Source organism: Pituophis catenifer, unplaced genomic scaffold (genome assembly GCF_029215685.1).
Source record: "Pituophis catenifer annectens isolate HBS135680 unplaced genomic scaffold, rPitCat1.0.hap2 SCAF_6, whole genome shotgun sequence".
Lineage (NCBI taxonomy): Eukaryota > Metazoa > Chordata > Lepidosauria > Squamata > Colubridae > Pituophis > Pituophis catenifer.
The window spans coordinates 66854645-66876415 of record NW_027256886.1 but is presented as its reverse complement, the minus strand read 5'-3'; the positions used below and the strand labels follow the sequence as shown (position 1 = coordinate 66876415).

The window sequence follows — 21771 nt, the reverse complement described above, 5'->3', positions numbered from 1 at the left end:
ATCTATTGTACACTGACATTAAGACAAATGATATATTCACAATAATCTACTAAAATTTGTGAACTGCAATAGACTACATACATCTGCCTTTTGATCATATGAGTGTGAAGAGGAATTCTTAAAGGTGCATTACAATTATGCAGCTAACTATGAAATGTTATGAACCTCCATTTTCCCTTAAGAGACTTAATTAAAATCTATTTTTTAAAAAAACAGGCTTCTGTTTGCAAGGAACTACATAAGGTGCATGCTTTGCTCTCCCAAACCAAGGTGCTGATTATGAAGAAGAAAACAATTTCCAAATTCTTCCATATGGGATTCTTTCAAAGTTCAGCTTTTCAACTTTTCCTTTGCAGAAATCCATCAGCCTCTCATCTCCATCAAACCTGCATTGTCAGCCAACCTCAGCGGCCCTTCCAGGGCCTCAGTGGTGATTTCTTCCATTCGCCAAAGGTTTTTTTTCTCTCTTTCAGAGGCATATTCCAGTTACAGAAAGAAGACTGCCCAAATAAGATGTTGAAGGATTTGTTTTTACATCTCATCTTCACTGTGGTTGTGATCTCTTGTATTTATAATACCTTGGAATCAGGAAAAACAAACCAGATAAACTATAAGCCTGATAAATCTGACTACCTGAAAAGTAACAAATGACCTGCAAGTTGATGATACGCATGAATGGGCACAATATGTTGAAAGTATCTGAGTTCCATTATTTATTTATTTTTCCCTCATGAAAAATCAATGGAGAAAAATAATACTTCAGCTGACATCAGCTGACATAAAGTAGTTCAGATTTTTTAAAAAAATGTGAAGAGAAAAAATAGTCCGGACTGAAATCTGATTTATTTATTATAAATATATATTATATATTATAGCTACCCAACTCCAATGGACTCTGGGTGGCATACAGACCCTCGCTCCAAATTATAAAAACAGATAAACCTTCAACCATACAGACAGCCCAAACTAGGGTGGACAACTATGGCCCCATTAGAAGACCTATGGACTTCCCTGAACCAGCATGGGAGTTGATGTTCACAGGTCATAAAGGGACGATAAGTGCCAACTCCTGGCCAAGACTAACATGATCTAAAAATGATAAAAATTAAACTAAATAACTCCCCCCCATCATAAAAGTATATTAACTCCAGGTCTGGGATCAAAGCTTGGTTTCCAGTACTTTCCAATACTCCAGAATAAAGGGCAACATCAGTATGTCTGGAGAGAATGTTTCTCCAGAAGGTTGGGGGCCACCACAGAAAAACTTCCCTGGTTCCACAAGATGACAATATTTAACAGATGGGATCTGGAGCACGTTCAGTCTGCCAGAATGAACTGAGCAGGCAGAATAATTGGAGATAAGTGGTCCCTCAGTACTATGGTACTATTATCAGTAAGTAAAGCAGAAAAGATGCTGCATATAAATGTATAACTCTTCCTCTAAATAATTTTCTCCTTTAGACATAAACAGAATAAGTAAGCATACTTGAAATGTGAAATATGTACAAAAAGATATTTAAAGCAAATAGAAAAACTGACAGGTGAATGGCTTTGTAGTGTCAACCTTTATTTCACTGACAATAAAGCCGTATTACAGCAGAGTACTCAATATGCCCGGATCTCATTCATAAATGGAAATAAGCTGTGTTGTTTTGATGACCTCAAATTATGCAGAATGGTTACTATGTCTCATTCAGACATCATGTTCATTCCCAGCAAAAGACTGAACAAGGATTACAGGTTGTACTAAATTGCAGGGGACCAATGAAAGATAGAGAAAAGCAACTATTGGTCAGAACATTCTACATTTTGCAGACATTCTGCTGTTTGCTATGCTTGTCAATTAATGTGTTGCAGCTCATTGACCTAGCATCCATGTTCTCTTTCTTTTCTTGTAAATTCTAAGGAAAAAAACCAAGCTAACCACTCAAGATGGGAAGAAGTGGCAATTTCTGTTCTCGCAGCTCCAGATGAGGAGTGATTTCTGAGGCTTCTTTAGATCAAGCTATGTTCTGAAGCTGACATGCTTCTCACATTTTCTTTTAAACCTCGTCTCCTATACTATTCCTCTGTAGCTTTGTGGTGGGGTCCCAAAAATAGTATTTCTATTTAGGAGAGAACTTTTCAATCAAGAATAATGTGACATGCACTAACAAAGGCCTGTGAAAATATGATTTGCTTTGTGTACTAGCAAGTCACACTGTCTCCTACTGAGAAGGGGAGATGTCTTGAATCTATCATGCGCTTTATCCTAGATTTCTGGGAAAGATGTTTTGGGGGCACTGCACGAGAGCATGAGAAACTACCATGTCGAGGGAATCCTAAATTTAACTCGGTGGAAAGAATAATCTGTTGGCTTTGCTTTTCCTGCTATCTGTTATTAGAGCAATAAACCAAATTGGTAATAATGGAAACACATAATAGAAGCTTGTCATCAGTTCAGTACAGTTCTTTGTAGGTCTCTTAGTCAACAGAGATTTGCCAAAGCTCAGCAATATTGGTAGTACAGTGGTCTAAGGCACCCTGTTATTAAGCTGGTTATTAAGACCAGCTGCCTGCAATTATTGCAGATTCAAATCTCGCCAAGGCTCAAGGTTGACTCAGCCTTCCATCCTTTCTAAGGTAGGTAAATTGAGGACCCAGTTGTGGGGACAATAAGCTGACTTTGTATAAATATACAAAAGGATGAAGGCTATTGCTGAGCACATTGTAAGCCGCCCTGAGTCTCCGGAGAAGGGCGGCATATAAATCAAATTAAAAAATATATATATTTATTCAATTTGTGCATTCATCTTTAGGATGTCACTGATAGTAAACAAAGACTTCCTTAAATGAAAGTTCATACAAAGCTCTTAATAACTTCCTAGCCTAGACAGAAGAATCAAATTCTCCTACCACAGGGGTCTCCAACCTGTGGGCTGCAGTTTTCTACTGAGCTGTGGCCTATTTGCAACTGGGCCATGTGAGCGGTGGGCACCAGCTCTCTCAGCCCCACTTGCACAAGTGGACACACCTGCCGCTGCCTGCCCCTCGCACAAAACCATCCCCTCTACCCCCCCTTTCACCCACGCTGGACGGTCAACCTGGAAAGGTTGGGAAACACTGTCCTACCACATCAAATTTTCCATTTTTCATGAAGCTCACCTGAATGAAATAGCCTGTCCATGAAATAAGGAATAGTTGAGAGGCATAGAAAATTAAACTACTGCATTAGTTCTCTAAATTACCAGCTGCCTTCAGTCCACCTTTGATATCCTGGGCTTTCTTTCTTTTTTCTTTCTACCCAACCATTTACCTTCCTGTGTTTTGTCCTTGAGACTGTGAACCTAAAAACTCCCACCTGTACTGAGACCCATTTTTAACTAAAAAACAACTTTTTAATTATTTAATGTTTAGACATTGGTGTCGCCCTACCTGAATTGAAAGCTGTTAAAGTTATTCCATAGCATCGCTAAAGGTCAAGTGGCAAGCGGTCTTGTCATCTTTATTCTGAAGACCTTCTGAAGAAGTTTGTAGAGGTGGAGTTATAAAGCCTCTGTACTGCTTACTTGACTTCGTTAATTTCTTAAATTCATTAGCAAAGGAAATACCTTTTCTTTTATCATCTCGGCCTGCCTGCCCAGAAGAAAAAAAGGAAAGAAAGGAGGATCTCAAAAGAAATGGTCAAATGTAATTTATCCACATAAATATTGGAAGCAATACCTTCATGAAGAGCATGACTCATTACATTATTAATAATAATATGAAACCGTGTACTTAATTTCCTCTTTTCTCATTCCCCAACAAAGGTTTCTGTAAGACGCATAATGAACCCAATTCAGGCCTATGAACTATCCAAAGATTAAAAATAATGAATTCTAAAAACAAACAAAGAATATGTATGGACAAATCTGCCAATTTTATTTTCGCATATCCATTATATCTTGGATTTCTTCTATTTTAATCCCTTTCTAATGATGTATAACTCTGAAATAGCAAAACATTTTCAGAGATGTGTATCATTTTATATAGTATTACTCAACCCAAACTGCAAACTCTTTAATCATTTACTTACTTGGACTTGTTCCTTAAGTTTAAGAATAAATTTCCCGGCTCCTTTCCATTTGTTCTGGGCCTGAAACACACATTCTTGGTCCAAAAGAATCCTCTGACATGTTTTGGGTGTGGAAGATCTTTTGTTTCCTGGCTCTTTTGCTATTTCTTCCAAAAGGACATAATCGCTTGGGTTTGGATTGTTCAAAATACTGTAGGAGTATTTGGCTTTGCATAAAGTCTGTTAAAGAAAGCAAATTAGAAGCCAATAAGCATCTCTCAATTTATGAGTGCCGGTCTTACAGGGTAAACCAGGTTAGACTCATAACCAGATGAGATAATTCTACTTTGTTGTAAAGCTACATGGACAGAATCATGCATGTCTGAAAAAACAAACCTGCTCCCATTTCCTTCCGAGCCTCTTGTCTCACCCATCGTCTACTTCAGTGGAGAAATTCAAAAATTTTCCCTACTTGTTCTGTGGGCATGGCTTGGAGGGGGTGTCATGTGATTGGATAGGCATGGCCAACTTTTAACTTTTTGTTTTGAATTTTTTAACTAAAAAAAGTTTTAAAAAAGCTGTGGCAATCAGCTGTGCTGCGTGATCGTGGGAACCTTTTTTTTAAAAAAACTTTTTTAAAGCATTTTTTATTACCTATTCGCTGGAACCGGTAGTAAAAAAAATGTGAACCAATAGCATTTCACCCCTGGTCTACCTGCAGGCCATTTTGTCTCTAATCTAACCATTTTCTTGGCAGTGTTTTTTGGTCCTTCCAACATACAATCACCATGGAACAGGTCAACACTCTGGTGTACCCTGGTGATCTGAATTAGACACTTTCATAGTACTGTCAAGGATGAAACTTTTGCAGCTACGTGCCTCTGTGTTTCAACTTTCCATCAGAGGAAGGGTGGGGGGGAAGTGTTGCTTTTGAATGGGTTAGTTGGAGAAACGAAACTTCTACGATTCCGCTGAAGAGTGTGAGAGCCTGGAAACTTTTCAAGGACATCCTAACAGGTGTGGAGTTTGAAGCAGACAGTTCTCATAACAAAGAGAACTTATCTACATGGACTACGTGAGACCTTGGGGGGTTTACTCGGAAATTTGTTGTTTAATTCTATGAACTGGTGTTTGGGAACCTCAGAGTTAGTTTTGTCTCGAAGTTACCATGCAATTTATTCAATAAACAGTAAGATTTTAGGAAATGAAAATGATCCTGGAGTTTCATTTGGATTTCCAGCTGGATGTTAACAAATACCCATTAAATATTCCTTTGAATGATATTCAATGGGTCCACCGAACACCAGTGCGAATCTTAGCTAGGAGCAAGCGAGATAAAAGCAATTTGTTCTACCTGCTGGATTACATCCTGGGCTGTGCTGAAGCAAGGAGCCTTGATGACTGTCCGGGGTTGCTCAGGAGAAACATCATGAACTTGAACAAAGAAACTATAATCTTCAGAGACTGCCACCGCATTGTCTTTTTCCTCCTGACAGAGATTCTTTATATTTAAACTCTAGAAAAACATATTAAATATTAAGAGCATCCAGGTTTTCAAAGTAGAGCCATATCGCAGAGGTTGCTCCCTCAAATCTCTTCTCCTTTCTTGCAAATTAAACTTGAGAGTAAAGTATTTGTTTTTGAAAAATAAGATCAAAATGACATTGGCCGCCGACAATTGATTATACCCCTTTTGCAATATTTTTAAACAAATAAGGAGGCACAATGGCTCAGCTGTTAAAGACACTGAACTTGTCGGTGGGAAAAGCAGACAGCTTTTGGGTTTGAGACCCAGGGCTGTGGAACAGGTGAGTTCCCATTACTTGCCTGAGCATCTGCCCTCCTAGCAGTTCGAAAGCATGCAAATGTGAGTAGATAAATAAGTACCACTTTGGTGGGAAGGTAACAGCATTCTGTGTACCTCCTCCCACTTATGACTTGTTGCTTGTATCCTTACGATTTATATTGATATTGTTTCCCAGTATAATTTGATTGCTTATTTGTACCCTATGACTATCATTAAGTGTTGTACCTTATAATTCTTGATGAATGTATCTTTTTATGTACACTGAAAGCATATGCACCAAAGACAAATTCTTGTGTGTCCAGTCACACTTGGCCAATAAAGAATTCTATTCAATTCTATTCCTTGGCATATAGCCACATGATCACCAAATGCTGGCTCCCTCGGTTAAGAAACGGAGATGAACAGTGCCCCCTAGAGTCAGAAACAACTCGAAAGGGGAAGCCTTTACCTTTAGTAAAAATAAAAGGTAGTGCAAAGAATCCATATATTTTCATTTCTTTTAGCCCAGATAGCCAAAATGATTTACGCAGACTCATAGGAACACTGGTATTTGTCGATGACACTAGGGTGCGATGTCACTTGATCAGATCAATCTCATAGCCCAACCCGCATATTATCAAGAAAACATTTACAAATAGCCAGTTAATAGAACAGAATAACAGAGTTGGAAGGGACCTTGGAGGTCTTCTAGTCCAACCCCCTGCTAAGGCAGGAAACCTTATACCATTTCAGACAAATGGTTGTCCAATCTCTTCTTTAAAAGTTGGAGCATTCACAATTTCTGGAGTCAAGTTGTTCCACTTATTAATTGTTCTAACTGTCAGGAAATTTCTCCTTAGTTCTAAATTGCTTCTCTCCCTGATTAGTTTCGATCCATTGCTTCCTATCTAGTAAATAAGTTGGCTCCCCTCTTCTTTGTGGCAGCCCTTCAAATATTGGAACACTGCTATCATGTCACTCCTAGTCCTTCTTTTCATCAAACTAGACATACCCAATTCCAGCAACTGTTCTTTATATGTTTTAGCCTCCAGTCTCCTAATCATCTTGGTTGCTTTTCTCTGCCCTCTTTAACAGATATACAGGTTATATTGCAGACTACATCAATGCTCATGAATCAGCTGGCAAAATAAATTTGTTAATTCTGATTCCATTTTTCTTCCTTCTGCTAGTAAGAGCAATTTTATTCATAGGCCCTGGGATATGGATAGAGGAGGCCACGTTAACGTTGTGTATTTGAATTTTCAAACAGCTCTTGATAAACTTTCTCATCAAAGGCTCTTGACTAAATTTAGTGGGATTTGGTTAAGAGGGTCTGTCCTTTTATGGACTGCTAGCTGTTTTTTTAAAAAAAAAAAACCAGAAAGCAAACAGTGGGGATAAGTGGGCAATATTTTTCAATGGGGAAAAACATGAATAGAGTCCCTCAAGGATTGTGGTTCTTTTATTTAAACTTGTTCACAAATCAACTTTGCTTAGGGATAAGCAGAAAGTTGGCCACATTTGCCATACCATTCAGCTGAAAATCCTTTAACTGGGTGAATAAGGTCAATCAAATGGTAAATGCATTTCAAAAATCCTGACTTCACATGTATTTTGTGGAATCTGAGCTATCTGTAATGTTTATTTATTTTAAAAAATCTTGGGGTGAGAGTTATCCACAAGGGTATAGCCGAAAACGTATAGTGGCTACACCCTGGCTTTTTATACAATATCCTGCAGATTAATTCCATTTGGAGTCCTAGTGGATATCCCAGTAAAGAGGCTAGTTCTGCACAGCAGCTGTGGCGATGGCAAATTCCCTACTGGCAATTATTGGGGAAGGATTTAGTAACAAAACTGCTGGCCCTGTAACGTCCTTACACAAACCCAGGGGTGAAATGCTACCGGTTCGCTCTGGTTTGGGCAAACCCGTAGTGATAAAAACTAGTAAAAAACTGGTAGTAAAAAAAAAGCTACCGGTTCGGTTGAACTGGTATTTCTGATGATCAGCTGTGCTACGGGTTTAGCTTTGCTAGAAAGCAGGAAATTTCTTTCTAGCGAAGCTAAATCGTGCAGCACAGCTGATTCGCCCCCCCCTCGCTGTTCTACTTACCTTTTTGGTGCGCACACATTTGGCACACGGCACGCATGAGCGGCCAGCGAACCGGTAGCAATCCGGATCAGATGTCACCACGGCACAAAGCTACTTTATTGCAGGGGTCCCCAACACTCACCCACCCCAGTTTGTGGGCTGGCATTAGGCTGCGGTATACTAGAAACCGGGCTGTGCAAACAAGCGAAGCCCCATCCGTAGGATGCGAAACCATGCCCCCTCCTGTCCGCGAAAAAAGAAGAACTCTCCATGGAACTAGTCCATGGTGCCCAGAAGGTTGGGGGGGGGGCACTGCTTTATTGTACTGCATCTGGAATATTGTTTACAGTTCCGCTTTGAAACCATAGAACTGGGAAAAGTTCAGGCAGTGGCAAAGGAAATGATCGGGGGGGGCGGTTTCAAACACCTCTCTTAATAGTTGGAGCATTTGGGACTCTTTGGCTTAGCAAAGAGATACCTCAAGGATGACAACCTTGGAGAAATGGGACAAGGATTTTCTTCCTCTCTGTCTCTAAACACTAGAACGGCCATCCAATGAAACCGATTGGAGAATTTAGAAAAAAAAAATAGAAAAGAAGACCACTTCTTTATATTGTTGACAGAAAGCGATGGTGGCATTAAATCTGCCTTTCTTTTTTGCCTGTCCTACCGTGGCTGTATTATTCTATGGATGCTCAAGTGTGACTTATGTCACTTTTGTCGTTCTGGTTATACTTTTATATAATATAAGAGCCTGCAAAAATTCAGTATATAAAATACATATAAAAGAGAAATCACATATTAAAGTATAAAGCGGCATCAATAAAGGAGAGTATTTGTAGCTCAGGGTTGAACTGAGGAGTGGTGTTCTATCAGCTTAGCTGCTTTCTTGCAGATGTTTTATTACTTAAACTAGGTAACATTATCAGTTCTAGAGCAAGCTAGATCTAGTTTGGATAATGAAACATCTGCAAGAAAACAGCCAAGCTTGGAGAGCACCAAGGACTCCCCCCCACCCCATAAAGAGGCATCGTAGATCCTAATAAACAGCGAAGAGGGTATATGTGCACACACAATTTCCAACTGCAATAATTAAATATAAGCATTAATTATAAAACAAATATTCGGGGCATATATTAAAATAGAAAGTAAAAGTGCAAAATCAACCATGTTCCTGTTGAGATTACTATAAAATTAAAAAGGAAATTTGTGAGTACCCTTCTCCCTTCAGTTGTGGCCAATTATGTATCGACATGGGATGTTTTTGAATAACTGGAAGCGATCAGCTCACAGCAAAAATGCTTTTAGAGTTTATTCCGTGCTGTACTAATAATGCACATCTCCAGGGCAGAAAATAAAAGGCCTTAAGAATGCAAAATAACATCTTCAGAGCAACTTCACACGCTTAATTTAAGTGCTTTCATTAACAGCGCATAACAATCTAGCTTCTTTATAAGGCTGGAGTCTTCTCTTCGAATTCCAAGAATAAAATTCCAGCCAGTTGCACATGCTGTCTTTGTCACTCCCCCGATACCATCAGCAAGCAACAGATATCAAGGCAAACAGACTCACTTCCTCACGCATTTTAAAGATAATTCTTCCGACGTAGCCTTCCTCTGGGAACCAGCTGTTCAAGAGCTGGACGAGCTCTTCCTCGGGGCCAAGTACTCTCTGGAACGGTGGCTTCCTATACTCATTTCTGTCTTTAGATATAAAGCATTTCTCCTCCATCAAAAAGTAGTCAGTGGGATAGTTTCCAATACCATTTGCATTAGCCAAAATCTAAAACAGAACCATGGTGATAATTAGAATGGCAAAGGAACGAACGTTCAATAGCAAATATTGAGCCTGAGTGGCGCGGCAGACGAATGCTATTGTTAAAGGTAGTATTTAGCTTCCAGCTGCCTGCAATTACTGCGAGTTCAATTCTCACCAGGCTCAAGGTTGACTCAGCCTTCCATCCTTTCTAAGGTAGGTAAAATGAGGACCCGGTTTGTGGGGGCAATAAGCTGACTTTGTATAAAATATACAAAAGTATGAAGGCTATTGCTTAACGCCTTGTAAGCCGCCCTGAGTCTCCGGAGAAGGGTGGCATATAAATCAAAATAAATAAATAAATAAATAATAATTATTATTATTTTATTATTTAGCTGGCATCTACTAAAACGTATTAACGCATTCCTCAGAGGGACTTTCTTGAGTTGTCTATGATTTGAACAACTGATTATGTTAAAAGAGACAAATGCTTTTTCATCTTATTTTTTGTTCAGTCGGGCTTAGCCAGGATATTTATTCTGCTTCCCAAGAGAGTAGAATGGAAGGACAATCTCCTAATCAGTTGAAGGATTTTCTGCTTATGAATTTGGCACTTTTAGGCTTTTGCTACAGATGGGAAAATACATGACAAGCAAAAGCTTTACGATGAAGCCAATTTGCTTGGCAGTGAGAGCCATCTCATTTCTTCACACCAAACAAATCATCCAAGCACACTTAAAAAGGATAGCAAGAATTATAATACTGTATCACTACCAGTTGTTTTTTTTTTTTACTTTAGGATCTCAATCTTTCTGTTGCCCTAAAAGCTTGCATGACTTTTTAGAATCACAGAATAATTGACAAACAAACATCCTCAAAACCATTTTTGGCAGCTCTGTAGCATAGGCCGTGATGGGGATTTTTCCCAGAGATGTTTCACAGTCTGTATTTTAGAGCTATATGATTTATTCGATTCATAATAGTTTCTAAATGGATTACAATGACTACAGTTCTAATGGGCGGGGGGACAGGAAAAGATCTGGTTGAAACATATTGAATTGAATATAAATTTATTCAATTTATATTTTTCCTCACTCGCCAGGCAACTCTGCAGTATTGTGAAATTGACCATGATGTGTTCCAGGTACATTTTTACCTAATGAACTTCATAGCTGAGCATTTCTCTATGTCAAGATAATAAACTAGTGTTTTATGTTAAAGAGGATGGGAGAGAACATATGCAAAAACATTTTTCTGCCTGGAGATTGGAGGATGTTACTGGAAAAGACAGAAGAATGACAACTGCTAACACCATGCATACATGTGTAACATTTTCAACTTAATTTCATCTATGCAAATGCAATTTCTTCACAAGTACTAGAGATGACAAAACAAACTCCAGCATTTACTTTTGCCTCACAAGCTCAATGCTGTTCTAGGGAGAGAAAAAATGGAAAATTACAATTGACAATTCAAGGAGATTAAAGACGACTATTTGGGCTTGTCAGTTATCATATTAAAAAAATTTGCCAAAGAAATTGTCACATTTTTTTCACTACTGTAAAGACAATGAATCACTATGCAGGGCTTGAGTGCATCCACAATGAGTAGAACAAGTGAAAGAAATCAAATCAAAAAAAATTGGGGGGTGGGGAGGGTGCTCAAACCAGCATACAGATCAGAACTCCAAAGACTGTTGTAACCACCATTTGTTCAGCACTGTTGTAACTTTGAATGCTCACTGAATAGTCAGTTGAGAACTGTCTGTGGTATTGGTTATGTATATCTTAATATTTCCTGTGGTATTGATTATCACAGAAAATATTTTCTTTCTGGTTGGTTACCACAGAAAAAGATATTCTGACTGTGGCATTGGTTATGTATATCTTAAGATTTTCAGAATTCAAGTGACTTATTTTATGCAAAACTTTACCTCATGCAAAAGCTGAGCTACTGTAGTTCCTTGCCTTACAGGAAAAATTGTAAATGGTTCTGGACCTGGAACTCCATGTATGGTGACTCTGTGTACTGCGGCTGCTCTCCATTCTGCTGTGCTGAATTGCTGTCCAAAACATACATATCAAAACAGTTATCAATCAGAGTGGAGCTGAAAGGGACCTTGGAGGTCATCTAGTCTAACCCCCCGCTCAAGTAGGAAGCCCTATACCATTTCAGACAGGTGGCTGTCCAGTGTTTTCTTAAAAACCTCCAGGGACAAAGCACCCACAACTTCTGAAGGCAAGCTCTTCCACTGGTTAATTGTTCTCAGTAAATAGTAAATGCTTCTGTATATTGCGATATATTGCACTCAATTAATATCAGTGCTAGACATTGCTTAATAGCACGTTCTAATTTCACAAGGCCCAATTCATACATCAGGACAGGCGAATTCTAGGTACAATGCACAGAGAGAGAGAGAGACTCAAGAACGGGTCTAGGACAACTTGCCACAGCCAACTCACCACAAGACACCTCACCATGAGACAAGAATTACACTAATATTGAAGAAATGATGGAATAGAATCATTAAAGAAAGGATGCCAAAGGAGGGACAAAATGAAATTTGACTGAAAAAAACTGAAGTATTACATTGTCCTGTGGCGAGTTATCCTGTGGCGAGTTGGCTATGGTGAGTTGGCTATGTGAGTCAGAATTCATGATAAAGTAAGCTACGATTCAACGTCATTAAAAGTAAGTAAGGGTAAAGAATAGTCAGAAATTAACCAAATTAATTCAAAAGAGTAAAACTGAATAATTTGTCCTATGGAGAACCAGATAAGCTTAGAAAATTGTTGAAATACAACTTCCTGCGTAAAACACTAGAAAAAACAAACTATAATTGCTGTAGTTTCTTATGGACTGAGGGAATGATCAAAACCAATGTTAAGAATTAATTTGATTATTAGATTGTAAGCAAGTGCTTATCTCTCAAGCCGAAAAAAGTCAGAGTTAATCCTACTTAACATTGGCTGGTGTCTATTTCTAATTTTATTTTTCCAAAAAAGGCAATAAAATCAAGAGATACACTTTATATACCCAGAGTTTAACCCAGTTATTCAGCAAGTCATACAGAAGAATTATATCTAGAATCATAATAGAGTCATATTCTACCTCCTAAACAAAAAATCATTTATGGAATCACAATCAAACTACAATTTCAAGGCACTTCATGGGATTTTATGGTCCAGTGCTATCTGATACAGTTGAATTTTTAAATGAAAAATAATCAAATATATTCTTGCACAGAAAAAAAATATGCAAGACTAGAAAGGCTGATAGAAGGTTGATGAACCTCAGATATTAGTAACTGATATTCAAATAGGCTAAAAGCTACAGTTCTAAAAGAAAGAGAGCAACATTGAGTATGTATAATGGAAGTACAGTTTGTGTAAATGTCATTAGTAGTCAATTAAGAATAGCTTTGGCAAGAAAGAAAGCTCCATAGATGCCAAGGCTATTCTGCTGGTTGTATAGGAGTAGACTGAGCATGATAATAAAGATTTTAATTGTCTACTTAATTGCTACCAGCTATAGCTCATACCTAGCTTTATAAAACTGTTAAAATTTTAACTAGAAATATACTGCTGAATATATTTTAGGTAATTACCATAGAAGTAGGTACAGCATTCAAAAATGAATTTTCTTCCATTCTTCGGCTGTTAATAAACAAACTGGAGATTTCTAGCGCTTCATTATGCAGGTTTCGCAATTGGAGATGTCTGTAACCTTAAAGAATGTATAATTGGAAATTGCAGAAAAAAAACCCAATGAAATAGAGTGCATCTTTAAATATATATGTTTTGCAAAGTAAAACTGAGGCTTATTGTGCTTAAGAAGTACAAATACTGTAAGGCCATTTATTTGATAAATAATATTTAATTAAAAGAGCCGAGGTGGCGCAGTGGTTAGAGTGCAGTACTGCAGCTACTTCAGCTGACTGCTAGTTCAGCAGATCAGCAGATCAAATCTCACTGGCTCAAGGTTGACTCAGCCTTCCATCCTTCTGAGGTGGGTAAAATGGGGACCCAGATTGTTGGGGGCAATATGCTAATGCTAATGCAATATGCTAATATGCAATATGCAAACTTTGTAAGCCGCTTAGAGAGGGCTGGAAAGCACTATGAAGCGGTATAGAAGTCTAAATAATAATAATAATAATAATAATAATAATAATAATAATAATAATAATAATAATAATAATAATAATAATAATAATATTTTGACTAGAATTTAGAGAACTCTTGTTTAGGGGTTCTTGATGCTCTCTTGAGCTTGGCTGTTTTCTTGCAGACATTTCATTACCAAACTGGGTAACATCATTGGTGCTGTGTGTCATCTTGTGTGACTTAGCAAGAGTTTCTGGTATATATCGAGCATGAAACATAATTCTTCAAGCACTTCTCAAGTGATACACAGGCCTACATATTAGACTGGAACTCTACAAATGTGCCATTTCTTAGCTTGCCTTTCCAAAATCATTTGAATCAATTTTTAAGAACACAGTGGGCTTTTTTCTTGGGTGGAAAGAATTAAATGAATAACAGGAGTGGGAAATGAATGATGGCTGTTTAGAAATGGACTGCTTCATAGATATCTGAACACATATTAAAGCTTTCTATGTTATGTGGCCAAAACCACAATCAGGTAAATGAAAAAACAATTAATGTCCTCCACTCTATCAAAGTTGTTTTTCAAAGAGCTCATCTTGAAAAAGATTCATTATAAAACATACAGGAGTATTCTCCTATCAAAGACAAGCATAAAGAATTTCAGGGAGGAATCAATGGTTGCCCCGGAGATTGAGTTAAACTGCCTATTCACTTGCATGACATAACCTGGCTAAAAATTGCACATACTGTATACTGTGTGGACTATGCTGGGTAGATTCCTCTAAAACAGAGTCGAGTGATCACACATGGCATCTGTTAAAGTATTTTAGAATTATTAGGATATTTTGGAAATAGGCTATTTCAATATACAGTACAATTAAGAGAGTCAACATGTTATAAAACATGCACACAAACTAACTGGTGTATATCCAGCTGAGTGGGCTGGTGGGGGGTGGGGTGGGGAGAGGGGATGATTCCGCATGAGCAGCCGGCAAGGGTACATGCGCAGTTCAATTTGCACATGCTTGCCAACTGTTTCCACGGCCTGGTTGGAAACAACTCATGGGCCGTGGACCAGAGGTTTGGGACCCCTGTACTAGAAAGTCTTCTGCAGTCTAAGAATTGCCACCACAACAGCAGTCTTCTGAAACTGAACACCTTCTAAACAATTAATCTCAGAATAACAAACTTCCTCTTTCTTTGTTAACTTCAATATGTAGTAGAGGCAGCTATGCAGTCAGGAATGAACCGAAGACTTACCCTTTAATCTTATAAATTAGATAATTAAAAAATCTTCTTTAAATATATTCTATATGTAAAGAATACACATGAAATCCAAATCAAAAGCCATTTCCCACACATTAAGAGATATCGCTATTTGTTATTCTCTCTCAGAAGGCATTAATTTAGCGGGGCTAAACATATGAACATGTGAATGATTTTTTAAAATGTTATCTAATTCTGGGTTTTATTTAATTAAGTAATAATTTTAATTAGCAATTTTATGATGTTTGTGTGTCTATATTTTTCTTGACTGTACACCACCTTGAGTCCTACGGGAGAAAGGTAGTATAGAAATATAATTAATTAATTAATTAATTAATTAATTAATTAATTAATTAATTCCATGAAATAAAAGCTGTGTGCACTGCACCAACATTTTTAGTGGTGACGACAATCTGAATTTGTGATCAAACCTTATTTTCCCTACAAGTAGAATTATAGGGCAGGAAAATGCTGAAGGCATGTCACCTGTTTTTAATAAAATATCTCAGCGAAGTACAGGTAGTCCTCAACATACGACCACAATTGAGCCCAAAATTTCTGTTGCTAAGTGAGAAATCTATTAAGTGAGTTTTGCTCCATTTCATGACTTTTTTTGCCACATTTGCTAAGCGAATCGTTGCAGTTGTTAAATTAGTAGCACGGTGGCTAAGTGAATCTGGTTTCCCCATTGACTTTGCTTGTCAGAAGGTAGCAAAAGGAGTTCACACTGCAAGTCACAAATGTGAGTCAGTTGTCAAGCATCTGAATGTAAATCATGTGACCATGGGGATGCCACAACGGTCATAAGTGTGAAAAATGGCCCTAAGTCACTTTTTTCAGTGCCTTTGTAACTTCGAACAGTCACTAATTGAAATGTTGTAAGTCAAGGACCACCTGTAGGCAAAGAGAGTAAAGTCCAGCCACAACTACCTCCATATATTTTCACCGTTAGGCAACAACTACTAAGCAATGCAGTACTACTGTACTAATGTTTTGCACCCAAGCATTACCTTACCTCTTTTTAAAGCTTTCAGAGGAATTATTCTCTGAGCCATCACAGTTGAGGAATTGTTTTCAACAACGGCAAAACGAAGGAATACTAGATCCTCAAAGTGAATCCGGAAAAGGAACTGTTCGTTCCACATGGGATTTAGAGTATTGCGATGAATCGGTTTGGTGCGGAAATGACAGCTATCTAGAGGCATCCCAAGCACATCCAGTTCAATGCATGGACTTCCTGTGCTGTTGCTAGGACAAACATTCTGTCCGGACACAATCTGAAACATTAAAAAAATTTAATAAATTGATGAGAGTGATTTTCATAGGTTTTTTTTATTCATGAACTGAAAAGTCCAGGAACTTTAAAAAAAAAAAAACAACCCCAAAAAACCCCCCAACAACCTTCCAACTACAATGATTAAAGCTTGATTTCAGAGAATTACTAAGAGGAAGCAGAAATATGTTTATACAATAAACACAACTATAATAACAGTCTTGTCATTTACTGCTTGCTTATTCTGATGGAGAACAGTATCGGCTTCTGGGAAAACATCCAAGTGGAAAATAGCCACAGCCAGGAGCCCAAAGATACAATGCCTCCATCACCAAATATTTAAAAAAATGTTTATCTGGAAATGGTACCTATACTTTTGTGGTTCTTACCACATCAACACTGTGAAAGTTTTATGACGTCATTTGCTCCTGCGCTCAATTGTATTTTTGATTTTCAAAGAAAGATTGTGGATAAGGTGCACTTACTGTGAGTGAATAAATAGCTGGTTCTATGCGGTCAAAATCTCGTTCTAAAGGACAAAATTGCTGATATTTGGGGCAGTTCTTATTCCAATAAACAGGTGGTTTCAGAACAAATCCACAGCCTCCATTTGCTTCGAACATTGCTGCATTCAGATGCAGAGGAAGATCTATGGATACAGCAATTCAAAATATTACAAATTACTATGCCATGATTTGAAAATAAAGCATATTTAAAACAGATTGGAAAAATATTTCTGCAAAATTGCAACTGTAAAACAAGCACATTAATCTTGATTCCTTCCAATGTGATCACTCATTTAACTAATATATACATATTAAAAACAATAAAAGGAAAATTAAAACCAACAGATTTTATTAATCTATTTAGAAAATGTGTATGTTATACACTTCTTTAATGGCCCCATGAAATTTATTACAGATCCATTCATAGATCTATTTATTGAAAAAAAAATGATTATAATGTTTATAGGAGAATTCCTTCTTGAAGAAATAAAAATAACAAAAGCTAGTTTATGACAACTTTCTCAAAACTGGTTTTTGTTCAAAATTTTAAATTGGTTTGAACCTGAGCATTAATTTTGAGGACTTAAGAGTGTCATAAAATATATAATAGTGTAAAAAGTCTGGAAACTCAATAAATATATATATGTCTGTATAAACATTGTGACTTTTATTTTGTTATTTTAAAATCTCAAAAGCTCCCTTAAGGTTCAACCACCAAGTACTGGTTTTGTGGTTTTTGTTTTGTGGTTGAACACAAAACAAAAACAAGGCTAAGAAGAGAAATGAAATGCTGATTTTAGAATACGAACAGATTTGTGGAGGTGGGAAAGCAATTATTTAACAAATCTTTAAAAACCAATATCAATACTTCACCTTAAAAACGACTGGCTGAATTCGAAGACTTTATCTAGGAAGTGCTAATCCGCACAGTGTCTTGATTATCCTAGCCTTTCTACCAATTTGAATGCAAAATTGCAAACTTCTTAATCAAAAGCCACTCCTAACACTCATTTTACCGAGATGATTCTTCTTTAATAATATGCAAGATAAAACTGATAATAAGTAAAAAGAGTAATAGCTGTTCTATTGAATATATTTTTGCAAATTCAAAAGGATTTGTTTGGTGCTAAGGCATGGCGATATGTGCACAGGATTATATACATTTCTATGTTGAGTGACAATACAGAAATATGTTTTTCTCATAAACGTCATAGTGCTTCACTGCAAATATGGAAAATGAACTCCCCCCCCCACTCAAGCTGGGCATAGAGCACACATCCTAACTTGTTTCTTTAGTGGTGTATTTTTCCATTAGATACTTTGGCTGCCCTCCATGCTTCCTGCCTCCCAACTCCCATTAACACTGAGCTAGCAACAGCAAGCTTCAGAAAGCATTTGCAACAGGGAAAAGTAAATTGGGCTTACAGTGCATTGAAAATAGCTCACCCATTAGCCACAAGCTGGCAGGATTCGGCTGCAGCCACAGCAGGAAGAAGAGGGACACATGAAATCACCTTTTTTTCTTTCATTAAACTCGGTGACTTTTGTTTTAACTATACGGTACAGGTAGTCCTCGACTTGCAACAGTTCACTTAGTGACTGTTCAAAGTTAGAACAGCCCTGATTTAAAAAAAAAACCTTTTATCACAGTTACAATCTTTGTAGCATCCTTATGATCGTGTGTTTCAACTCTGAAGCTGACCTGGCTGAAGCCATCTTTTCCGGCCTCAGAGTTGCCATGATCTTTGGAAGGGGGAAGGGACGGAGGGGGAGTAATAGAACAGCTGCCAGTCAAAACAAAAAGTTTTCTTGTGGGAACCAAGGTCATCCCAACGGATGGGATATGTTCTTGAAGGAATCTACCTGCCTCGGAGTTCTGCTTTTGGCGGATGCGTTACTCGGAACAGTGTGATCAAAATTCAGCTCCTTGGCAACTGGTTCATATTTATGACCATTACTGGGTCCCATGGTCATGGGATTTCCATTTGTGACTTTTCTGACAAGCAAAGTCAATGGGGAAGCCAGATTCACTTAACAACCGGGTTACTAACTTATCAGCTGAAGTGATTCACTTACCAACAGAGGCAAGAAAGGTCGTAATATGGGGCAAAACTCACTTAACAAATGCTTCACTTAACAACAGAAATTTTGGGCTCCATTGTGGTCGTAAGTCGAGGATTCCCTGTACAATCGCGTAAACCCAGAAGACACTTCAGTACACATCTAGGAAGACTCAAGAGTGCCCATACCATCCGTTTGGTAGTTCAGTGCCACTAGATGTACTCCGTGGAGCCAGAAGAGAAGGGGATGAGGATTGGAGGAGTCGATGCGGGTGGCAGCTGGATAGGTCCTCAACAGCTGGCAGGTGGTATGCTGGATGAGTTTCTGAGAATATCGCCTGCACAAGCGCTTGGCTGCGTTTTCATTCAAGGAGGAAATGTGGTAACACCTGGGTGTCCTTATTATGTAACTCAGAGAAGTTGTGGGAAGAGGCGAAGAAGTTTCTTCCAAGGTCTGCCGTACGCTATCAGAGGTTCCTAGAAAACAAATGATACTTTTAAGTAACGTTATTTAAATTTGTGTTTAAATAAATAAATAACTTGTGTTGCCCTCAATTACAAAATATATATTAATAGGAAATAAATGCATAATTCTTAAAAATCATGATTATAACCCAAAGCATAATTGGCAGGACAATAAGGAATTCTTGTCTGTCATGACCACTTTTCCTGAAAACTTTGTTTCCCAAAGGAAACAACATTTTAAGAAATACAATTATAGCTTAACTCTTCAGAAATGATAAATGTTGCAGAATATATTTTTAAAAAACATATCCAAACTTATGCATTTTCCATTCTTAAATATTTGTGTTTAAATTAATCTGATTTATGGCTGATTTATGATCTCATAAATTAAAAGCAGTAGCAATGCATGTATAATTGACATTTCAACAGCCTAATAAAGAATGAATCTTGGCACATACATAAATCCCAGTGTAATTAACACTTTAAAATTCATAAATTTAATTTAAAAAACAGAAAACAAATATTACCATATTCTTTTACTTTCCATTGGAGCAAATCTATACCTGAACTGCTACTACACATAGTTACATTACACTTAATATTAAATATTAAGCTTCCTCCTTAACTACAGCTAATATTAGATCAGAAAAACCTATTTGATTATACAGGGAGGAAACAAAAAAGGAAGGCTGAAATCCAAGGAACAGTTATTACCAATCTCTTATGGCTAAAAATACTGGCAGAGTTATATCAGCATTTTGGCTATCTCTTGGAAATTAAATCTTTCTAACTGCACTGTCATTTCCTTACAAATAATAACTTTAGATATAATTAGAAAGTTTTTTTCCAGTATTACCATTCTCTTTATGAAAAGATTTGTTAGAAATTTAAAGTAAATAGGGACAACATCTGTTTAAATTTACTCCATATTGCATTTGCCATATTCTCAGAATCGATCCTATTTAAATAACTGCTACTACTGCTTTTTAAGAATAGCACATTCATCTTTAGTTTATAAAACATTTTTATAAGAAAACTGTCTTTGCCTGGAAAAATAGCTTTAAGGTGCTGGCCTAGAAACCAGGAGATTGCGAGTTCTAGTTTCATTTAAATGTGAAAGCTGGTTGGGTGACCTTCAGCCAGTTACTCTCTCTCAAGCCAGTGTTGTTGTTGTGGGGAAAATAGGAGGAGAAAGGAATATTAGATATGTTTGCCACCTTCTTATAAAAATAATAAAGGTGGGATGTAAATTAATTAAAAATAATCATACTAATATTTCCAGTGAGTGGTGCGGTGGCCTAGAGGTGGAGCTCTCGCTTCACAATCGGGAGGCTGTGAGTTCGATCCTAGGTAGAGGCAGATATTTCTCTCTCTGGGCACATTGAAATTACATCTGCTGAAAAGAACCTCCGCACTGGTGACAGGAAGGGCATCCAGCCAGTAAACATTCAGCTCCATTCAGTTGTGCCAGGGATTATGGGGTTGTTAAAAGATGATGATACTGATATTTCCAGTGGCCCAATACAGAGGTCTAATTCCAGTTTGTTAAATATCTCTGGAGATTGTCAATCATCCAGATCATGGTTGTCCCAAAGGTGCTTTTTCTCAAAAGATTAAAAGAGAAAGTCCAATTGCCTTTTGGGGGGGGGGCAATTTTTGGATTTCCAATTTGTTAATTTGTAGATTACTTCTAATTTTATACCAGGTCCTTCCATAGGATGAGCACTGCCCATACAGAGTCGCACATTTAATTTATAACAAGCAATTGAGGCATGCATGTTGAGTTATGGAGCCTTCTGTGGAATTGATCAAGGAATTCTGACAGTACCTTTTCCAGATGCTTTTCCAAGTATGGGTGGTTCTCCTGGGCTCAGTCTTCCCGGACTGTTGCCAAAAATGGACTTCCGGCTCTTTCTTTCCTTTCCTCGGCTAGAAGCAGATGGATTTAGAGTTGACAAGCCTTTTCCCATAAAAATATAATAAATAGATGGTAAAAAATTAGTGTGGACACATTTTTATCATTTCTCAGCTTTTGAAAATGTCATCTTCCTGAGTTTTGTCAGTTCATATACCAAAGGGGCCCTAAGGGCTCTTAATTGGGTGAAATCCAGCAGGTTCTGACAGGTTCTGGAGAACCGGTAGCGGAAATTTTGAGTAGTTCTGAGAACCGACAAATACCACCTCTGGCTGGCCCTAGTGTGGGGTGGGAATGGAGATTTTGTAATATCCTTCCCCCTGGAGTGGGCTGGGAATGGAGATTTTGCAGTATCCTTCCCCCTGGAGTGGGATGGGAATGGAGATTTTGCAGTATCCTTCCCCTGGAATGGGGTGGGAATGGAGATTTTGCAGTATCCTTCCCCTACCACGCCCACCAAGCCACACCATGCTCACCAAGCCATGCCCACAGAGCCGGTAGTAAAAAAATT

General features: G+C 37.7%; 1 protein-coding gene across 1 annotated transcript in view; it reads right to left on the bottom strand.

The window, feature by feature from the left end:
• PLCE1 (phospholipase C epsilon 1) overlaps positions 1–21771 on the bottom strand; it is an 87482-nt gene continuing 65711 nt past the window's right edge. The window contains exons 21-31 of the mRNA XM_070946465.1: positions 21174–21305; positions 19070–19357; positions 16800–16963; positions 16057–16318; positions 13274–13392; positions 11600–11728; positions 9484–9693; positions 5388–5549; positions 4055–4273; positions 3415–3615; positions 1–578 (exon numbers count right to left, since the gene is read on the bottom strand). Of these exons, the coding sequence (XP_070802566.1) occupies positions 3436–3615; positions 4055–4273; positions 5388–5549; positions 9484–9693; positions 11600–11728; positions 13274–13392; positions 16057–16318; positions 16800–16963; positions 19070–19357; positions 21174–21305 (1865 nt within the window). The 3' untranslated portion in view covers positions 1–578; positions 3415–3435. The remainder of the gene's footprint in view (positions 579–3414; positions 3616–4054; positions 4274–5387; positions 5550–9483; positions 9694–11599; positions 11729–13273; positions 13393–16056; positions 16319–16799; positions 16964–19069; positions 19358–21173; positions 21306–21771) is intronic.